This window comes from Octopus sinensis, linkage group LG1, assembly GCF_006345805.1.
Source record: "Octopus sinensis linkage group LG1, ASM634580v1, whole genome shotgun sequence".
Taxonomy (NCBI): domain Eukaryota; kingdom Metazoa; phylum Mollusca; class Cephalopoda; order Octopoda; family Octopodidae; genus Octopus; species Octopus sinensis.
Window position 1 is genome coordinate 111,012,820 of NC_042997.1, and position 21,124 is coordinate 111,033,943.

Here is a 21,124-nt window from a genome sequence, read left to right on the forward strand (position 1 = left end):
GTAGTCAATCCTACAACAACTTTTTAACCCTAATCTTTGTTTATAAAAATAATTTATTTAATTAGTTTAAAAAATTATTTACTTTGCGTTTTATTTACTCTGTTCGAAAAATATTTAATTTTCTTTATGTATTCAGCCTTGAAATACAAACATACGCGCAAGTTGAGTGAGCGCACCGGAACCACTGTTCACTACTAGTACCCATATAACCTTTAGGTAATCACTTATGATATAATATGGAAAAATAGGTGCAACCTCCCCACCCCATGGATTATAGTGTATAGTAGAGACATGAATACATGCAGCAAAGTAAGAGGGGGAGCATGACCCACACTTGAGGTGAAACATGCATATATAGCAGAAATGTAGCAGAGACAATGTGTCATTCCAACCATCATTTCATGAAACGGTACCTTTCTGCATAGTACCATCAAGAAACCCTAGACATTACCCTCTCGAATCCTATGACGCAGGGGGGCCTGGTTGCCCAGTTTCTGTGACATGTGAGTAGCCAACCTCACAACACTACCAAGGACCAGATACCAATTTCTTTACTAGGGGCTAAACACAGAGGAGACAAACAAGGACAGACAGATGGATTAATACGGCTACGCATTTTGCCCAGCGTACTAACGTTTCTGCTAGCTCGTCACTTTGAGACCGCGGCCTGTTCACTGACAAAATTCTGTGCAGCATGGAATTTTGTCAGTGAACAGGTCGCTGTCTCAAAGGACCAGATACCAGTCAAATTGTAGGGGTACCTCTTTGCAGCTAAGTGGACTGGAGCAATGTGAAATATACTGCTGGCCTGGGAATTGAAACTATAACCTTACAACTGTATAAGCGACACACTAACCATTAGTCAATGGTGCGCTTGGTTGCTGTGATATGTGAAGGTTGTGAAAGAGAAATCGGGCGGTGAGTGGCAATATGGAATGGGGCAACAAAATCTTTACAGCAAACGTCAGAACGGTGTCTGGAGGACTGACACCACAAGGAGACAAGGTTTTAGAAAACAAGCAAATACATTGCTAAAGTGAAAAAGAAATATACTTACAATCCCCCATGGCTTTTGCAGACTCGTTCACGTGATGACCAAACAAATGGGTGCTACCAATGTTGGAAACAGTTTCGGATGGATTGTACACTGTGCTGATACTGGCCGTGTGAATAATTCGAGCAGCACTACGTTCAACCTCAGCAGCAGAGTTCACCCATTGGAGGTCTGAAGGAACTTGCCAAAATTTACTAAGATCCATATTAGCTAAACTGCTTAGCAGGTCCCCAGACCACCAAGTTGAATTGCTATCTTGGTCTTGATGTGTTAGTTTCGAAGCATACAAGTTATCTGCAGAATTACTATCATCTTTACTATTGTTACTAGCAGCCAAATCTAAGTCTACGTTTGCTATATCTGGCAATGGAGTCCTCCAATACTGAAACGCATTGAAGACTTCGGAAGACGTTGGATCAGATGTCTGAGTAGGAGGAGGAGGAGGAATATTCATTTCCGAACTAGATTCTGGTTGTTGCTGTTGTTCTTCACTGCTTGTAGGTTCTGCACTCAACTCACTCTGATCTCCTTCACTCGTACAAGTGGCATCACTCTTTAATGCAGCTATTGTGGACTGGATTGACTTGGCCTTCTTCTCCTCGATAGAAATCTCTTCAGTATAAAGCCGTATTTCAGTTAACTCGGACGCCTCAGCTGCTGGCTCTGCAGCATCTATCTGCATATCTACAATATTAGCAGGACTTGAAGGTTTATCACAGATTTCAACAGATGCTTTATCACAGGACTGGGAATATTCTGAAGTCTGAGAAGAACTGTTGTCAGTTTCTACTTTTGGTTCATCATCCACTTCCACAGAAGGCGACGGCTGTTTTGTTTCATTCGCTCTATCACAACAAATTTTAGCTTCTTTTTCAGCATCAGTAAGGTTCCTGAAACAAATATTTAGTCAAATTAAAGCTCTAAAAACAAATGCTTAATAAATTGTAGCACAACATTCTGATGAAAGTTCATTCTGACACAAGATCACCTCTTCCAATGTCCCCTCCCGACTCAAAAGATGCTTTTGTCCAGTGAGGTCAGGGCAGGTGCCACTTAAAAAAAGCACCCAGTCCACATTGTAAAGTGGTTGATGTTTGGAAAGATATCCAACTGTAAAGACCTTGCCAAAACTGACCTCACCTGTGCCACATAAAAATCACCAAGTCCACTCTTCTGAGTGGTTGGTGTTTAGAAGGGCATCCAGCTGTAAAAATTCTGCCAGTCAAAGAAGTCTGGTGCAGGCTTCTGCCTGGCCAGCTGCTGTCAAACCAACCCACTCATGCCAACACGGAAGTAGACGTTACACGATAACGATGATGAGAACAACGCTACTGTTGGCAACCTTGATACCAGCCTGCCCAAGACTAGCGCCAGTTCTGGGAGATAAACTACCTGAATTAACCCTTTGGCATTTAAACCAGCCATATCTGGCCTGATTATTTCACTTTTTTTTAATGTTCAAACAAGCCAGATCCAACCTCTCACAACTACCCTACAATGTCATTCTAATACTGAACAAATGCATCATTAAAATCTCAAAGCTAAAACACAATGCATAATTAATTGAAAACAATGATTAAATAAGCATTATATTAATCTGAATGCTAAGGAGTTAAAACGATTGCAATTAAATATCTTCCATTAACCCCATAACATTGGTTGACATAAATTTGCATGAACTGTGTACTTGCTTTGAATCAGATGACTTGAATATACACAGCCCTATTTGCTGCAGTTTTGTAGCCGTTGATATAAAATATCCACTGTCACTCACGGAATCGATAATAGAGGCCACCATGCAAATTTTAAAGAATCTGATAGGTTTGTTACATTTTTCATGTAATTATTTCCAACTCAGTTCAAGACTTCATTACCATAATAGTATAAAAGCAGCAGTTTTGGTGGCTCCACCACCATTTCCACAATAACTTCCTATCACACACATTCAGCAAATTCTTCTGGCCCTTCACAGAATTTACAGTCAAATCCATCCATGCCAGTCTTGTTGAATTTACAGTCTTTGCAGTGATGACAGTTTACATACATGCACCTAATCAGTGCATGCTTTAAAGCGGTTGAAGTAAATATACACTGAACAGTTGTCAGGCACTAATTACTGATCTTGTCTGAGATGATTACCGTCAGTGCAACCAAGTTGCCTGATAAAAAAACTTGTTGTCATAGGGCTAAATTTCAGCTTGACCACAAAGGTATTTTACTAAATTCTTCATGAGACAGTATACTTCAAGTGTGGTAACAAAGAGAAAATTAAATTAATAAGTCCTAATTAGAAATTCTCAAGACTATTGAAACAGGAATACACACACATTGCAAAATGAGCACCAACAATGGCAAGATGAAGGCATCAAGGTTGGCACTGACTGCAAAAATTCTCCATTGGTCGGTAGCAGTTGCTACAAATATTTCTTACATTCACTGGCTTCCAACACTTATAATTGCTACCAGAAGCCATGTGCCCATGCTGGTGCCACGTGAAGAAGCACTGCTGCTAGTGCCATATAAAAAGCACTGACTGCACTAAAGTGGTTGGCATTAGGAAGGGCATCCATTTGTAAGAACCCCACCAAGACAGACAATTGGAGCCTGGTACAGCTCAAATGACGATGACACAATGGGCTTCATTCAGGTTCTGTCAACCAAATCCCCTCACAATACTTCCATTAGCCTGGGGCTATAATAGAAGGCATTCACCCAAGGTGCCACAAAGTGGGCCTGAACCCAAATCATGCATATTAAAAAAAAAAACAGACTGCTAACTTGATTTTATAAAGATAGACATCTTCAATTTTACCAGAGAATCACTAACACATCAAATCATGTCTACAAATAAGTTGATTTAGGAAGTTTTCCTGTCAACATAGGAAAATCTTATTCCTTTGTTGCATTTTTCAATTCTGTAGTTCAGTTCTATCAAAGAACTGAGACACAGAAGAAATATCTCAGAATCAGAAAATATGATTTCCATCATCAAATAACTTCTCACTCCCTATATAATAATCCTTTCTACTAAAGGCACAAGGCCCGAAGTTTTGGAAGAGGATGGGGAGAGATGGTTACATCACCACCAGTATATGACTGGGACTTAACATTATTTACATTTGACGGATATTTGTCATCTTGTTTGTTAACACGTTTCAGCTGATATACTCTCTAGCCTTCATCAGGTGTCTTGGGGAAATTTCAAACCTGGGTTCTCATTCTTAAGGTATTATTTGATATTATTATTCAGGTCACTGCCTGGAATCGAACTCCGAATCTTGGGGTTAGTAGCCCACGCTCTTAACCACTACAACATATACCCCCCTGATGAAGGCTGGAGGGTACATCAGCCGAATCGTGTTAACAAACAAGGAGGACAAGTATCAGTCAAATGCAAATAATCCCTCATCTCTTCATTACACAGACAATAAACAAGCCAAGAAAAAAGATGGCTTGATTATGTATATTTACCTGTAATTAAAGTCACTTTGAGACAAAAGTTATGCAATAGAATTGATTAACAACCTTTACTTGTCTATCATTATTTTAGAATTTAATAAAAATTCATAAGCGACGTGTTTTACTTAGACATAATAACGAAAGGGTTAAAGTGATCTAAAAACTTCATGCTGAAATTTCATGTTCATTTATATTCCAAACATCAAAAGATGTACCAAAGTATTAGAAATTAATTCAAAAGAAAACAACATATCACAACACAAATATAGTAAGAATAAGCTTTAAGTATTTTGTGTCATGTAAAATACTGCAGTATAACAACAACATCATAGAGAAAAGGGGATAAAAGTGAAAATGCGCTCACCTCTCAGCAACATCTTCAGACACATGTAACATACCATCTTCACTAATATACACACCAGAGTCATTATTGGGAGAGGAAAATGTATATATAAATGGACCCAATTCTTGAAAAGCTGACATCCGAACCTAAAACAAAAAGTTGGTCCCAGAATTTATACATCTGTTAACTTATATAATTGTAAGAGCTCAACAAGACAGCAAATACTTAGCCCTAACCTGAACATATATGCTTTGGCCAACATTTAACATGCTTACACACACACACACACACAGAGGATGTGATGCGTAAATTATCACCATTTTATATTATCAATTTCACGCATGCGTATTGTTTCTTTTTGATTTTGTTGACTACACAGCATACTAGGGTCAGTTGGAAACCGTCTGTGAGAAAAGCAGCATCATGACACAATTCACTGCTAGAAATTTGCACCGGAAGCTCCAACATGAACATTTCAGAGTGTTTGGGTGTCAATCTGAGGGAAGTGATAAAAATCAAACATCCAGTCAACATCATGGTGTTCAGAGTGATCACTAATGATGGTGATGTTATGCCTCCATTTATTTTCTCACATGGCTCAACAAGGAGACCTACATTAAGTGCCTGGGGGAGGTATTGCTGCTCTGGATCAGGAGGGTAGTGACTGGAAGACCATGTCTGGCAACAGGACTCTGCCCCATGCTACACAAGCAGAAGAACCCAGTCACGTTTGTCTAGCAATTTCTGCGACCACATCACCCCTAACTCCCCAAATGCCAACCCCCTTGATTATTATGTGTGGGGCACAGTTGAGCGAGACACCAACAAAACTCCTCGTAGCACCAAAGGTGAACTGAAGGCAAGGACTATGGCAGCATTCACCAACTTAAAGGAGAGCGTCCATAATAGCTGCAGGAGATTCCAAAGCCATTTGGAGGCTGTGGTTGAAGCCAATGGCGACTCTATTAAATAAATTTACTCTTTAGGATTTTAAGACATTATGTAATTTTGGTAAATATTCTGTTAAAAAGAGATGTCGGTCTTATTTTCGTTTTAGCATAATAGTTTATTCACTGCACTTTGTATATAGACTGTGGTTGTCTTCTACAATCTGACTTGTTTACAGCCAGCTTAGGTTGCCAGTCAGCAAGTGCACCACAACGTATTTTCAGAAAACAGCCCAAAACACCGACCTTAATATGCCTGCTGGTGAATGTAACCTAGGCATAATTATTTACAATAATCTGCAGACAAGGCACATGTCCACAACCATTGAACAGGCTAAAGGTGTCTTAGCATCATTCACCAAGAACTTTGCCACCCAATGATACACCTGTGCTTTAGGGTCTGCATCACCAATCTAGATGCATGCATCATGTCTACAAGATTGATGCTCTACTGGAAGCTATCTACAAAGGTGCAATCAGAGAAATACACTTTGTCAGTCTTTATGTCTTGCTTCTTGGGCACTGACTCACAAACTAAATTTTGGATATCCAGCCGAAGCCCAAAGTTGACCAGCACCTTCCAAACCTTTTATTTTAAAATCTATCATTAGCAGACATGGAAAAATAAAGTGCATCCATCATGACTTTCAGAAATGCTTTTTCTCATTTAGAATTATTAATCATCATCATTCAACGTCCGCTTTCCATGCTAGCATGGGTTGGACGATTTTGACTGAGGACTGTAGTGGGTGCTTTTAAAGTGCCAGTCTGGCGGTACTGGCAATGGCCACGCCCGGAAATGGTGTTTTTTACATGCCACTATCCATTTCAGCTTTTAATGTCAAGACATTGTGTCAAAGCTCCAGATCTCCCAAAATTCAACATTACCACTGACTTGTCTATCCACACTTTAGATATTCAGCTGTCTTTTTTTTTGTTTTTCTATTCTACGTACTATAAGTGTATCTTTGGTTATCACTACTTTTGCGTTTGCCTCCAGTCCCTCTTTTAACCTTTTCCAGTAGGTTGCGCATTCAGGCACTCTAATACAAAAGGCTAGTTATCACACGGTGCTAGCTCTAACATTTTAGACTAATATAATCTTGCTGCAGCAATGCTTTGTCTTAAGCCAAATACTTTACATATGAAAATTCAAGCTGAAAAGAGGATTTTAAAAAAAAGGTATTAAAAAAGCTTTCTTACCCAGCGAGATTGATCACAGAGTAAGCTGACAAATAATGAGGTAAGGACATTTCTTCTTACATCTACCGAACATATAGATGCTAATGGCATAAAAGACTCAGCACAGCCTTTTCTTACACCCCAGACACTGTCTTCACACAGTGAACCAAACTTTTCTAGCTGCAAAGTAAAGCAAAAATATTTCCATGGTTAATTGGAATTTGTTGAGTTTTCCTTTTTCTATGCTGTTTAACCCTTTCGATACCAACCCGGCTCTGGCTCTGTAGTACAAATGTCTTGTTTTCATAAGTTTTGAATTAAAATCTTCCACCAAACCTTAGTCACAATATATGTTCCTAACACTAGCAGAATGATAGATAAATTTAATTTACTAAATTCTTTGTTATATTTAAAGTAATTGAAAGACACACAGCATCTCAAAATAAATACTAACGAAAGGGTTAACCCCTTTTGTTACCGTTTCTCTTGAAACACTGATTCAATTATTTCTGATAAGCATTTAGTAATTAACTCATTAACAACATAGTTTGAAAATTTTGATGGAATGCTTTAATTCAAAAAAACTGCTTTCATATAAGCAAAGACATTTTCAAGCAGATTGGTATCAAAAGGGTTTAAATAAATTTAGATTCACACTACCATTCGGATTCTATCAATAGCAGAACAGTGCTGTGCAGCAGGATTGAACTTACAGCCACACACGGATTTCAAAGTTTCCCCTCAACAACATTTATTTCAATGTCTTACCAGGTTTGTATTGATCAAATCTGATACCCTTCCTGCGACCAACTTCAATCGGTCTCCAAGCAAGGTAATAATATTTCCTTGTAGCCAGACATATTTCTGAAGGATATTATAAACCAACTGCAGTCACTTACAACAATTTCATTATGTCAAGATAAAGAAACAAAACACACAAGTTTCTTTCAGTATCCATCTACTAAAACCAGAAACAAGGATTTGCTCATCCTAGGGTTATATTAAACACTTGCCCATGGTGCCATGCAGTGGTATGAAGCATGTGCTTAAGATGGCATTAGTAATGCTAATAATAGCAGCACAAGGTCCGTGATATTGAAGACAAATGTAAACCTTTAGCATTTAGATTACTACCAAACATAAGAATGCTTGTTTATTCCCATTCTTTTGAATTCATCCAGCATCTTGCTGTAGCTTTGAGATTTCACTGATAGGATTTTTTTTTTAGAACACTGTAGGGTAAGTGTGAGGCTGGATCTAGCCAGTTTGAATACTTTGGCTGGATAAGCTAAACAGTAAGAGAAATGGACCAACCAATCGTTTTTTTTTACCTAACTAGTGACTGAAGGTAAATCTGGTAGATTACTGACTGAAGAAACAGACAGGTGAGGGGAAAACATCATAACTGATCGGATCAGCATTCAAAGCTTGAAAAAAACCTGAACCGAATCTCAGTATAACACCTTACAATGTTTGTTATATTTGAAAAGCTAAATTGCATTTAGGATTATAATAATCGATCGTCATTGTAACATTGAGTAAAATAGTTTTAGCCCATATGACTCAAGGAAAGAAAGCATGGAAACGAAATTCTTCAGCTACTAATCAAAAACTCTGAAGCAAAAATGGTAAGCAAACCAGGATGAATTCTTAAGGCATTGGTTAGCCTAATTTTACAAGAATAAACGTGTATGTGTTTCTGTGTATTTAACCCTTTCATTACCAACCCGGCTAAAACTGGCTCTCGCTCTGAGTACAAATATCTTGTTTCCATAAGTTTTGAATTAATATCTTCCACCAAACCTTATTCACAATTTATGTTCCTAACACTAGCTTAATTATAACTAAGTTATTTTACTAAATTCTTTGTTATATTTAGTAACTGAAAGAAATGCAGAGCATCTCAAATAAAATACAGTAATGAAAGGGTTAAGTATGTGCATGAGATTATTTCATTTCCTTTTCTTCTGTTGCAAGTAGCCAGTTTAAAATAATTGCGCCAATATGCCGTAAGGTTATATTGAAGAAATATTGTCGTTTTTCCATTGGTTAATATAACTGCTCATATATAAATTCTAAGAATTAGTAAAGAATAATTGTATGGGATTTCGATTCTTTTAAGCCAAGTCGCGCAGTTATAAAAACCCTGGATTTTAGGAAAAACTTTAGTGTATGTTGGATGTAACTAAACTCCACGACACTCACTCCTTTGAGACATTGGTGATTTTTCATGCCTTGTCCAAGGAAAATCCAACAAGTCTTGAGTTGTTGTGATTCATTTATTAGTTAGATTTATGAATTAGATAGTATAATATATAGTCGTAATTCTCTCCGACGAGATTTATCTTTCTTTCACCTGTATATAATAAAAATTAATTAAGAAACTGTTTTCTCCTTCTTCAACTATGTATAAATATGTATTTCTGTAATGATAAAATTGTATTTTCTTATAGCGGTTAAATGAACATGAAAATAATATACATACATGACGCTAATATTCGTTAGCGTTCCAGAAAGTATATTTCTCTATGGCGTTTATATACTGTAGTTCGGATTTGCGTATAATGATAACACCTAAGTTATAAGTGATGGTTTAATCATTATATACATCCTTACTCTAAAATCCAAATAATCTATTTCCAAATAGGAAACATAATAAGTAGCGTTGCATTAACTGTAAACTAACTTAACTAGGAAATATGGTTGCTTAAAACCGCTGAACTTCAAAGACAAATTTAAAATATTTCACTGTTTTATTTTAAAGGCACACCTGTCTGATGGAAATAAAATCCACTCATAAGGTCATGGTTGGCCCAAGTTATAGAAGACACTCGCCCAAGGTTTCACATGTTGGGACAACTCAGAACCATGTGGTTTAGAAATAAATTTACCACGTGGCCACACCTATACCATAACTGATTTCATAAACCATTTTCAAATTTAAATTACCAAACACACGATTGACAAATTCTTTAATGATTAGAGCATCACAATTGGTCTATGTTAATGGTATTTGAGATTTTTCCACCTAAAAAAAAAACCTTGTTATTTTAAAAAATTATGGAATTAGAACAAAAGCTTGTGACTTTTTTTTTTTTAATGGGGTTATTTGAACAAGTGACTGTTTCACAGTTGACTAAAATATACAGCATGTATACAGATTCTGAAAGGTAACAATTCAAAGTGTACGAACACCAGTGTTCTTGAAACGGTTTCTCAGTCAGAAAGATGGTAAGTCTTGGAAGGATGGGTCAATTCATATCCAATGATGCTATGTCTGATGGGACTGAAAGGGAATAGAGTATTACAAGCTATTTCTGCAGAATCAGATGAATTCAGACAAATACTATCTGTCCATAGAACTCACAGCAGCAACTGATGAAAAGGGTTCAGAAAAAGGACAAGGGATGCCATTCAGCTTTTAGCAGGACAACACTAAAGTCTCTTTTCAGATTTGATAGAAATTAGTACACCTTAGCAGGGGTACCCAACAACACCTGTATTCAGCTGAGCTTTGGATTACCAGGTAAACTACAGAAACCCGTTTGTCAGTCAGAAAGATGGTAAGTCTTGGAAGGATGGAATCCTGAAGTTACCTCAAGATGGTGAAAGGTAGTGAAACAAAAATGGTGCATATATGGTTAAATATTAAATATCTTAAACATTGGCTCTGAATTCCATTTGTTTCTACAAACTCTTCTATCCAATCCATGTGTATGCATCTGTCATGGCTATCCAATATGTCGGGAGTCTTTTGCTAATCACTCACAGATAAACTAATATGGTGACGGTTAAAAATTTTCCAGCGCAGTGACTTTCACCTGTACTTACCTGTAATTAAAAGATTTCTTTTGAGAGAAAAATCCTGTGCCAAACTCAAAGGAAAGTCACCTAAATTGAGCTAAAATCACCACATTAACCATTGAGAGCACTTTGTCAAATAAAATGTTCGTTCACATTGTTTGAATCATGTATTGCCTGATAGCTTTACAATTTTGATGATGTGATTGCTTATAATTACGACATTGTACAATGGTACAAGAGGCCAGATCTGGCTAGTTTGAACATATTTGAATATTTGGGCTGGATCTGGCCAGTCTAAATGCTAAAAAGTTAATTTCTTCATATAAACTCACATGGGACCATACTTGGTCCTCAAAAAAGCTCTTTGTTGTAAATTCATCTTTTTCTCTCAAAATCTCATCATCGTTCATCATTTAATGTCCGCTTTCCATGCTAGCATGGGTTGGACGAATGACTGAGGTTGGCTAACCAGATGGCTGCACCAGGCTTCAATCTTGATCTGGCAGAGTTTCTACAGCTGGATACCCTTCTAATGCCAACCACTCTGAGAGTGTAGTGGGTGCTTTTACGTGCCACCGGCAGGGGGCCAGTCAGGCGGTATTGGCAACGACCTCATTTGAATCTTTTACACATGCCACCGAGGCGATGCTGGTAACGATCACACTCGAATGGTGTCTTTTACGTTCCACGGGCACGGAGGCCAGATAGCCACTCTGGCAACGATCACGCTCAGATGGTGCTCAGGCTGTTTTATAATCCACACACCAGCTTTTTGCCACCACAAGTGTAAAAGGTAAGATTAATAGCAATCCCCACTTCCTGGGCTTTAATATAAAGGACATTAAGTCTCATTACCAACCAGTAACAAAAACAAAAAAAAAACCATCTATTTACAAATGGATGGTGAGATTTTTAATGTCCAGTGTGTTTGCAGCAATACAGCAGAGGCAAACCCATGAAAAGGAATGCAAAAGATTTGTGTTAATTGTACACAGCGGAGGAAGTGATGCAAGTTAGAAACAAATAAAGCAGAATATATCATTTGAAAATCATCCGTTTGTTACCATTACAGCTGCAGATTATTTTTTAACCAGAATTTTAGTTTAAAGATATAGAACAAATTGCAGTGTATGTGTGTTTATATATAATTATGGTACTAATCAGGTTATCAGATGTTATACATCACTGCTCACAATGCACTTTGTATTGTTTTAGCTCTTTACTGATACCACCCCACTGACTAGCAGTGCAGGTCAGCATTTCCCCTGACCGGAAGGGGAAATGCGTTGCAGGGTGACTCCTTTACAGCAGTCGTTCTGGGAATCGAACCTAGGACCCTGAGTGCCACACCCCTAACCATTAGGCTATACCCTGCGATACTGCCACATAAGGCACCCAGTACACATTACAGTGCCTGGCATTACAAACGGCATCCAACTAGAGAAACCCTGCCAAAACAGATTATGGAACCTTGTGTGGACCCAGGCCTAACCAGCATGTAAAACGGACATTAAAAGAGGATCATCATCATCATTGTTTAACGCCCGTTTTCCGTGCTGGCATGGGTTGGACGGCTCGACAGGGGTCTGCGAAGACAGGAGGCTGAACAAGGCTCCAGTCTGATCTGGCAGTGTTTCTACAGCTGGATGCCCTTCCTAACGCCAACCACTCCGTGAGTGCTTTTTATGTGCCGGTCAAGGCGGCGCTGGCATTGTTATATGTAAACCTATTACTTTTAGCACTCGCTACTAGCCGTTTGTCATATTTATCCTCCTTAAAATGCAGTTGTGTGAGAACCTGTATAGTATCACGAACAGCAGACTGCATCTGTTTCTATGCATTCAATGTTCAACTGCAAGACTTACCTTTGCAATCCACCCACAACAGCTCTTCAATTTTACTGCTCCACCCTAGGCTAACTTATGTTAACGCCGTCTCTGCATATATATCAAAATTTACACTACCTATCCATTAACGTTCAATCCCAAGTTCAAATGCCGCCAGGTTCGATGCTGCCCTCCACCCTGTCGAAGTCAGAAACTTCCAGCTTAACACTGGGGTCCGCGTAACCGACTACCCACAACCAATTTGCTGGTCTAGTGTCCAAATTTGAAAGGAACATTAATCCAAGAGCAGCATCTCATATTCACAAAATGGTCCACAGTTTTAGGAAACTAGTTTGCTTTAGATTCCAATGAAATAGAGAAAAAGAAGTGTATTCTAGGTTGAAATTGCCAACAAAATGAGTTAATGATTTATGGAGAAGCACTTTAGATTGCTAACTAAAGGTTCCCTGCTTGCAAACTATCATTTATCTTCTGCTTGTCTCTGTCATCACACTGGGGCAACAAGCAGAGTTGTGTTGGAGGCAAGCAGTCAGATAGGATGCAAGGGGAGTCAGGTTGGGAAGCAAGGAGAGTGAGACGGGAAGTGAGGAGAGTCGGGTGGGAAGTGATGCTGGGGCAACAACTTGATAAATTCTAGTTGGTACTTTTCTTTTTCTGAAGCCTAGTATTTATTCTGTTGGTCTCTTGCCACAACTGCAAAATTTTAGGGATGTAAACACACCACCACCGGTTGTCAGCCGATGGTGGGGGAAACAAAGATGCACAATGTACAGCAGACTTCCTTCAGTTTCTGTCAGCCAAATCCATTCACAAGGCCCCTACGATATAGGAGACACTTGACCACGGGGTCATGCAGTGGGACTGAACCTGGAAACACAGTTGGGAGGCAAGCTTCATACCAGAGTCAGGCCTAAAGAAAAACACCTAAAATGGTTTTTAATTTTTACAAGGAATAGCAGAATTTTTTTGAATGTCAGAAAATTTGTTCTTGTTGTTTTATGCTCTCAATTCAAAACCTGCTATGTTCAACTTTTGTCTTCCACCTTTCCACAGTTGATAAAATATAGTAACAGTGAAATGCTGGAGGCACTAACTGACAAAAAACCTTCCCTCCTCCAAATATCAGGACTTGTATACAGGGGTGGGTGCAAAAGTAGGTATACAGTAACACATCAAGCTTATAATACTTAATTCATTAAAATTATCAGCACATTAAATTAGCTTCATTTGATATTTTCAGTGTCACATTACATTTAATCCTTTCATTACTCTATTTCTGTTGAGATACTGTGTTTCTTCTAATTACTTTAAATATAACAAAGAATTCAGTACTAGAGCCAGAGCTGGTTTCAGCCGGGTTGCTAACAAAAGGGTTAAAATAATACTTTTATTACAAGTTAATTTTGACAAAAATGAGTGTCCTACAGGTTTCTTTTCCATAACTGCATACCTACTTTTGCACCACCCAATATATGCTAACATAATGAACCAAAAAAAAAAAAAAAAAAAAAAAAATCAATGCAAATAACATTATGTCCACAGCTTTGCAGCTTTTTGAGAAATGATAAAAAGTAACGCTACAAGGACATCTTGACACACACATCAACAAAAATCACAAGAATTCTACAGCAAACAGGAAAAAGTCTACTTACCAAATTTTGCTCTGTACTTTCACCTCCTACAACTGTGCATATTTCACCGAAGTTAGACGCACATATCTATAGAAAGACATAAAGAGTATAGAACTGTTGGAAATAGCAACCAACTCAGTGCCAAGCTTCCCAAGTTAATTAATCCATAAACATTCAGACTACTCTTGTCAAATATAACAATCTTTTATTCACATCATTTTAAATTAATCATCATTGATAGGATCGTTACTTTCAGAATGACATTGTAAGAAAGGTGTGATAGGCCACGTCTGGCTGGTTTGAACATTGCATGGGTAGAATATTTGGGTTGGGTACGGCTGGTTTAAATGCTTAAGGGTTTAACAATTTAGCTAACAAAGTGCATGAAATAACAGTCACACCGATTCTACAAAATAAAACACACAAAAAATCTGCCCTTTCAGAGGACCATGTCCTTAATTGTTGAATACTGGGAATGAATGTCAAGTCGAACAATATCTTATCAGGATGGTTATGAAGGATTCAGTATTTTAATTCTTATATATCACTGGATTACCAAGACACTGCATTGCAGATGGAGGCCTTTTCCATTGCTAACTCACCTGTATTTCAGTGTCATGGTTTTGTTTCGACTGCACTCACCATTAAAAGCAGAGCTACAGGTTTTAGCTGAATGCTTCCACGTTGAAGTGTCAAATGTAGACAATCAGAAAGACACACATCCTGATAGCTTCAGTATGCATCAGAGTTTACCAAGGCAGATTTTGCCATTTCTGTTGCCAACCCTCACACCTGCTTCCAAATAAGGTAGTATTTCACAGAATATTGGAAATGTAATAGAATTTACAACAATTATATGATGTGAAGACAAGGCGATATGGATATTTACACGACAGGCTTTTTTCACACTTTCCATCAACCAAGTCAACCCACAAAGCTTTCATCAGCTTGGGGCTATATTTGGAAACACTTGCCCAAGGTGTCATGCTGTGGGACTGAACCCGGAACCATGCAGTTGGAAAGCAAACTTCTCAACCACACAAACATGTTTTCATACTGTTGCAGTCCACAGTGGAGATAAGTCACCCAGGAAAGCGCTGGACTGAAAGAACTAAAAGCAGTATTTAGAGAACACTGGTTAGATGACCTTTGCTGTAACTACAGAAGTGAGAACAGAGGTAATAAAATGTAAAATGGTGCAGTACCAAATTTATTTACTCCAAACATTCAAGTGAACACATGACCCTAGATCAGTCACACTTGAACTGAATTGCTTGCTAGCTGGAAACCTTGACAACAAAACTGACAGCACCACAAAGTAGGAGGACTGGCAATTCAATGAAACAAGAAATGAAACCTTTATTATGTGTCCCTGGAGACCATTATCTCATCACCTGGCACAAAGCCTCCGCTCCCAACCTTAATACCACTCCCCTGCTTCACAGCCAGGGGTTGCAAGTCTGGCAAGTAACACTGTAAAGTGGTTGGATCCACCAGCTCCAGTCAAGCAATCCAACTCATGCCAGCATGGAAAACAGATGTTGACAATGATCACAACTTTCTTTGCAGATATGGCTGCGATCTTAAGCTTACATCCCAACCAGCACAATTTGCGCAATAATTATAAACAAGTGTCACTGACGTACAAGCAGTGTCATTTCCAATATTCTGTGAAAATATGTCTGGCCATTTGGAAAATATTACCTTGCTTGGAAACAGGTGAGGGTCGATGACAAAGAAGGAATCTAGTTTCAAAAAATCTGCTTCAATAAACTCCACTTGACCCATACAAGCATGGAAAAGAGGATGACAAAATATTTGAGACCAAATCTTCACGTTCTGTAACCAGACCAGAATTGTCCTAAACAAGGAGACCTGTTAGAACTGAATAGCCCTGCTCTTTCAGTTAACAACTATGTGTCAGTTTTATCAGAAGCCCAACACACTAGAAACAGGAGTAAGGGCAACAAAAATATAAATAAATTAATCCTTCCATAGAACTACACAGCCTCTGTCTTGACTGAGGGGAAAACAATTTAGTAAAATAGATTTAGCATTATAAAGTCAGTCATGACACAGAATTTAGCAAATTACAAAAGGTCCTAATATAGAGAGCTTGACTGCCTTAGTATTCAGGTAACTCTGCAAGTGTAATGCTTTTTTTTTTCTTTAACTTTATTGTAAATACCTTCAAGATGACGGGATTGCTTATTTTTACAGTGACATCACAGGTCAGGTGTAAGAGGCCAGATCCGGCCAGTATAAGCAGAAGGCAAGTAGAATACTTTGGCTGGATATGATAGGTTAACAGAATTAAATCAGGAAGTTTATATCCCAAAACTAGGAACCATTCTCATAAAACTGGTGGAAAAACTAACCATTCAGATTTCTAAATCAAAGTTTTAAATGAATATAAAATTTAGTTAATTAAATGATCTTTTGTTTCAGTGGAGCCATGCTGGGGTACTGCCTTGAATTATCAACTGCAGTTTTGTTTTGTTTTTTCTACCAAACCACTAAGTTACAGGGGACAAACGAGAGAGTTGTCTTCCTTCAGTTTCCCTCTGCCAAAATCTACTAAATCATCTCTGGGGTATAGAAGAACAAAAAAAACTCACCACGCAGTAGGACAAAACCATGAAATGTGGGATTGGAGGCAGGGGAAAGCAATCTTCTTACCACACAGCCATACCTGTCCCGATGTCATTTAAAAGTGACAAGAACACTGGAGTACATAAAAAAAAAACAACAAAAAAACTGTTTTTACCCAGTAAATTCCTAATCCCAGCCACAGGACTGCCAGAAACGAACAATCCCCTAGGATTGCAAACAACCATTTTAACACTTGATGCCAACCCCTCTGAAATCACCCAGGCTTCCAAACTATGAGCCAACAGTTTTAAAGTAATCTAAATTAAAACCTTCCATTAAGTTTCAAACACCAACTCAATTACAGAAATTATTTCATTATCTTGAAAAGGGGTTTAGATAATTGTACTTTGACGGGAGTGATACAAACGTCCTATTTTAACCCTTTGATACAGATTACTTTATGTCAAATAATTCTTATTTATTCACATGGTTTTCAGTTAATCATTCATTACCTTGTAGCATTTAAATTCCCATGTGATTATTTGTAGAATGACACAGTAGGTTAGGTGTGAAAGGCCAGATAAAGCCAATTTCAACAAACAAAGGTAGTGTTTTGCGTCAAATACGACCAGTTTAAATTGACCTAGTAGCTCTCCATCAAGATTTCAAGTAAATTTATATTCCAAACAGTGGCTTAACAATAACACTTTACTAAATTCTTATTCTGAAAATTAAAAGTCAGTATATTTCAACATAAATATATGAACCTCCGTCTGTTACCAAATTGTTCCCTTATACCACCAGTTCTTAACCATTTTTTGCCTATGGATCTCTCCAATTCCTATTTTACTCTATTGAACTTCGTAGCCATTTCACACTTTAAAAAATCCTCTATTTCATAATAACTATTAGAAACTGTCAAGATGACCACTTTCCATACTGGCATGGTTTGGACAGTTTGACTGAAAACAGCCAAGCCGGGGAGACTGCACCAGGTTCCAATTCAACAAGGTTTCTACACATGGCTGCCCTTCCTAACACCAACCACGCCGAGAGTGTAGTGGGTGTTTTTTTATGTGCCACAAGCATGGGTGCCAATGACCTGACACCAGCATCAGCTAGTCTCTCTTGGCTTGATGGGTCTAACCAAGCATGGTATCACCAACGGTCTTGGTCACCTGGTACTGCCTCCATGAGGCCCAACATTCGAACAGTGCTTTTTACGTGCCACCAGCACAGGTACCAGCTACAACTACAATTTCACTAAATTGTAGAAAAAAATATTTGTGTATTATAGAATCACTCCCCCATATATTACTGGTAAATTTTAATGACCCTAGCTGAGAACCAATTCAATGCATTTGTTTTAAAGCTATCTGGTATCAAAAGTACCTTGAAATTTAGTTGAATTTCTAGAAAACGATTTACATATAGAAATGTCTTCTGATCTAATGGAGGAAAGGGAAATAAAAAATATTGCTGTTTGACGAGCCCATAGCTTACCCTTCTCACATGGAATAGAGGGTCTGAACACATTTGAGTAAAACGGGCAAGAAACAAACGTTCAGTCATTTCTCTTCCTAGCAAAGGCGCCATTTTGCACATCAACTGTTGAAAGAAATCCAGAAATACATGTGAGCATTGAGAAAAATTCTTGGACAGCAATATCAAGGAGTGAAACACAGAAACACAAGAACAAAAAACTTTGACAAGACAGTATTTTCTGCTGTAACACTATATTTCTTATAATCCAGAAACCAGAATGGGTTTACTATTTTTCTGGTCAAGATCATTATGGTTAATTAGTAACAATTCATCAGAAGGAAACTAAGTTAATTAAATTCTTTTAAATGGTTTTAAGTTTAAAAAAAAAATACTAGATTATTGTACAAACTTCACTGATAAAAATTCATATTTGTTATGTGTATCTAGATCACGTGATTTAGTATGGAACTTCATTGCCCTTTATATTTAGATATGAAACTAATACTTTATGCTATTCCACCATAACTACTGCTGCTACTACAACTACTACTAAACCTTGTCAAACATAAAACAAAGAAAATCGGAAGAAACTCACAAAAATCAACAGCTTGCTAACTGGAAAATAGTTTTGCCGCCAATTCTAACATGGTGTTTGGGCAGAAAATGGATTATCAACTGCACTGAAATAGGCTTTAATCCACAGATGATCATTGCTATCATCTTTTATAATGAGCAAACAATAGAAAAGAAAATACAGAAACAAAATCGGAGTACAATGGGTGAAGAAGCAGCCTCTCTGAGGAGGAATGAGTATGGCTCGTTGAATTTTATTGGAAATTTTAACAGCGAGGCATCAAGGATGACAACCGATGGTAAAAACTCATTTTAACCATGGAAATAGATTTTTAACAGTTTTGGGAAGAAAACATCCATTACACAACTCAAAGAATGGTTTAGAACCAAACTAATCATTTTACAAACACATTTCCACCACTATTTCATTGTATGATGATGGTATTAACTGCTTTAAAGTACCAAAGAATATTTTGTAAGCATTATTGCTAGTTTTACACATGTTCTTCAGAAGCACCAATTTCAACTTATTCCCTTCAACAAATATTCCAGTTAAAACTAAACTACTACCCATCTACAGAAGTTATTTTCCACCACCCCTTAACTTTGTAATTCAACCCAACACCTTATACTGGAGATTATCTTACATATGAAAGCTAGAATTTTCTGTGCCCAAGAGAAATTTGATACAACAAACCAATATGAATTTCTCATCTCAAAAAGAATGAAAAGAAAAAAAACTGAGTCCTGTGGGTGCAGAATAAACTAATTCTGTCCTTTGAGGAAAGGACTTGGAGGGAAAAAAAAAGGAAAAACCCTACCAATGTTTTCATGCAAACACTTTAAAAATGTCGGGTTTATTTTAGACCTCAAAACATGCACATAACTATGTAAAAGTGGAACAGCAAACATGAAAAATCTCTAAAAGAAAACTTCTACCAGTAACCCTCTTGATACCAACACACATTTGGGACCTTATTCTCCAACACTAACAGTGTTTAAATTGTTCTCAAAACCTTATGAAAATTTCATGTTAATCTACATTCCAAACATCAGCTTAAAGTTATAGAGACAAAGCACATTTCAATAGAAATATGGTAACAAAAGGGTTAAAGTGATCTAAGTGGAAAAAAATTATTTTTCTCAAATGAATAGAACGACATCATTTCCAACAAGACAAACTATGTAAATCTGCTGGCACCTAATGCAAACCTCTACATCAGCAGTCCTCAACCATTTTTTCCCCTATTTCTTTCGATTTTACTTGAGTTAGACTTTCGTTCAATTTCGTAAAAAAAAGCATAAGCAATTTATTGCAGATAAATTTTAGTAAAATTGTAAATTGAGCTTGGTTGAGATCCACTGTTCTATATTAATGTGAAACTGATTGGAGGCGAGAGAGAGAAACATTGGTACTTTAAAGCCAAAACTGGTAATTCCAGAACATTTTATACACAAAAAGGAAAAAAAAAAGGGGACAGCAAGTGTTTGTTGCCGCTGCTGCTGCTGCTGCTAATGACAACAATGGTGGCATCTGAATTTGCAGTGAAGGGCTTCCTCTCATCAAAGCAGGCTGTGATATGAAGGATTGGAAAGCATATGACAGCCACTTTGATGAAAGGAGATCCCAGCCATCGCTGTATGGTCTCATGTTTGAGCTCATCAAAGCTGGCTGTGATATGGTTTAGTGAGAACACATCACCACCACTTTGGTGACTTAAAGCAGAGAGCAGAGCCCCCGACAACACAAGAACGGAGGGGGCTATCTGGCTGAGTTATCTCCAACAAGTCATTGTCTGAAAAGGGAATCCTACAGCTACAGAAGGCACCGCTTTTGGGGACGATCAATGATTTAAGTGGTCCTGGGATATATCAAGAGAACATAGCACAATTGAAAAAAATACGTCAAACAATAACTAAAACAATTTTTTTTTTTTTTTTTATAATTTCAGTTCCCCAACATTTAATTTTTTATTTGAAGAATATTTCTGAAAATACATTGGTCTATGAAAACTAAATGACTTCTAAATGATAAAAATGAGGAATATTAAATTTCTAAGACAAAGTAAACAAGTAAATTGGAGGTGAAATAACCCAAGTGTAGCTCATCAAAGCTAGCTGTGATATGTCAGAAAGTCAGCATATCCCAGCTCTTTAATGAGTTACAATAGGGTCGGAACATCAAAACAAATTCAACATTTATTGAC

The 21,124-nt window shown here is 37.6% G+C and overlaps 1 protein-coding gene across 5 annotated transcripts in view; it reads right to left on the minus strand.

Annotated features, from left to right (window-relative positions):
- The window catches only part of LOC115208818 (serine/threonine-protein phosphatase 4 regulatory subunit 1), a 64,969-nt gene that overhangs the window by 29,961 nt on the left and 13,884 nt on the right, over positions 1-21,124 (minus strand). For 4 of the 5 annotated variants that reach the window (XM_029777108.2, XM_036503836.1, XM_029777107.2 and 1 more), the window contains 5 exons: positions 18,363-18,467; positions 14,289-14,354; positions 7,007-7,165; positions 4,878-5,002; positions 1,058-1,944 (listed from right to left, as the gene is read on the minus strand). In XM_029777108.2, the coding sequence (XP_029632968.1) occupies positions 1,058-1,944; positions 4,878-5,002; positions 7,007-7,165; positions 14,289-14,354; positions 18,363-18,467 (1,342 nt within the window). Of the gene's footprint in view, positions 1-1,057; positions 1,945-4,877; positions 5,003-7,006; positions 7,166-14,288; positions 14,355-18,362; positions 18,468-18,939; positions 20,201-21,124 lie in introns of those variants that run through there. The other variant, XM_029777110.2, reaches the window with a different exon arrangement.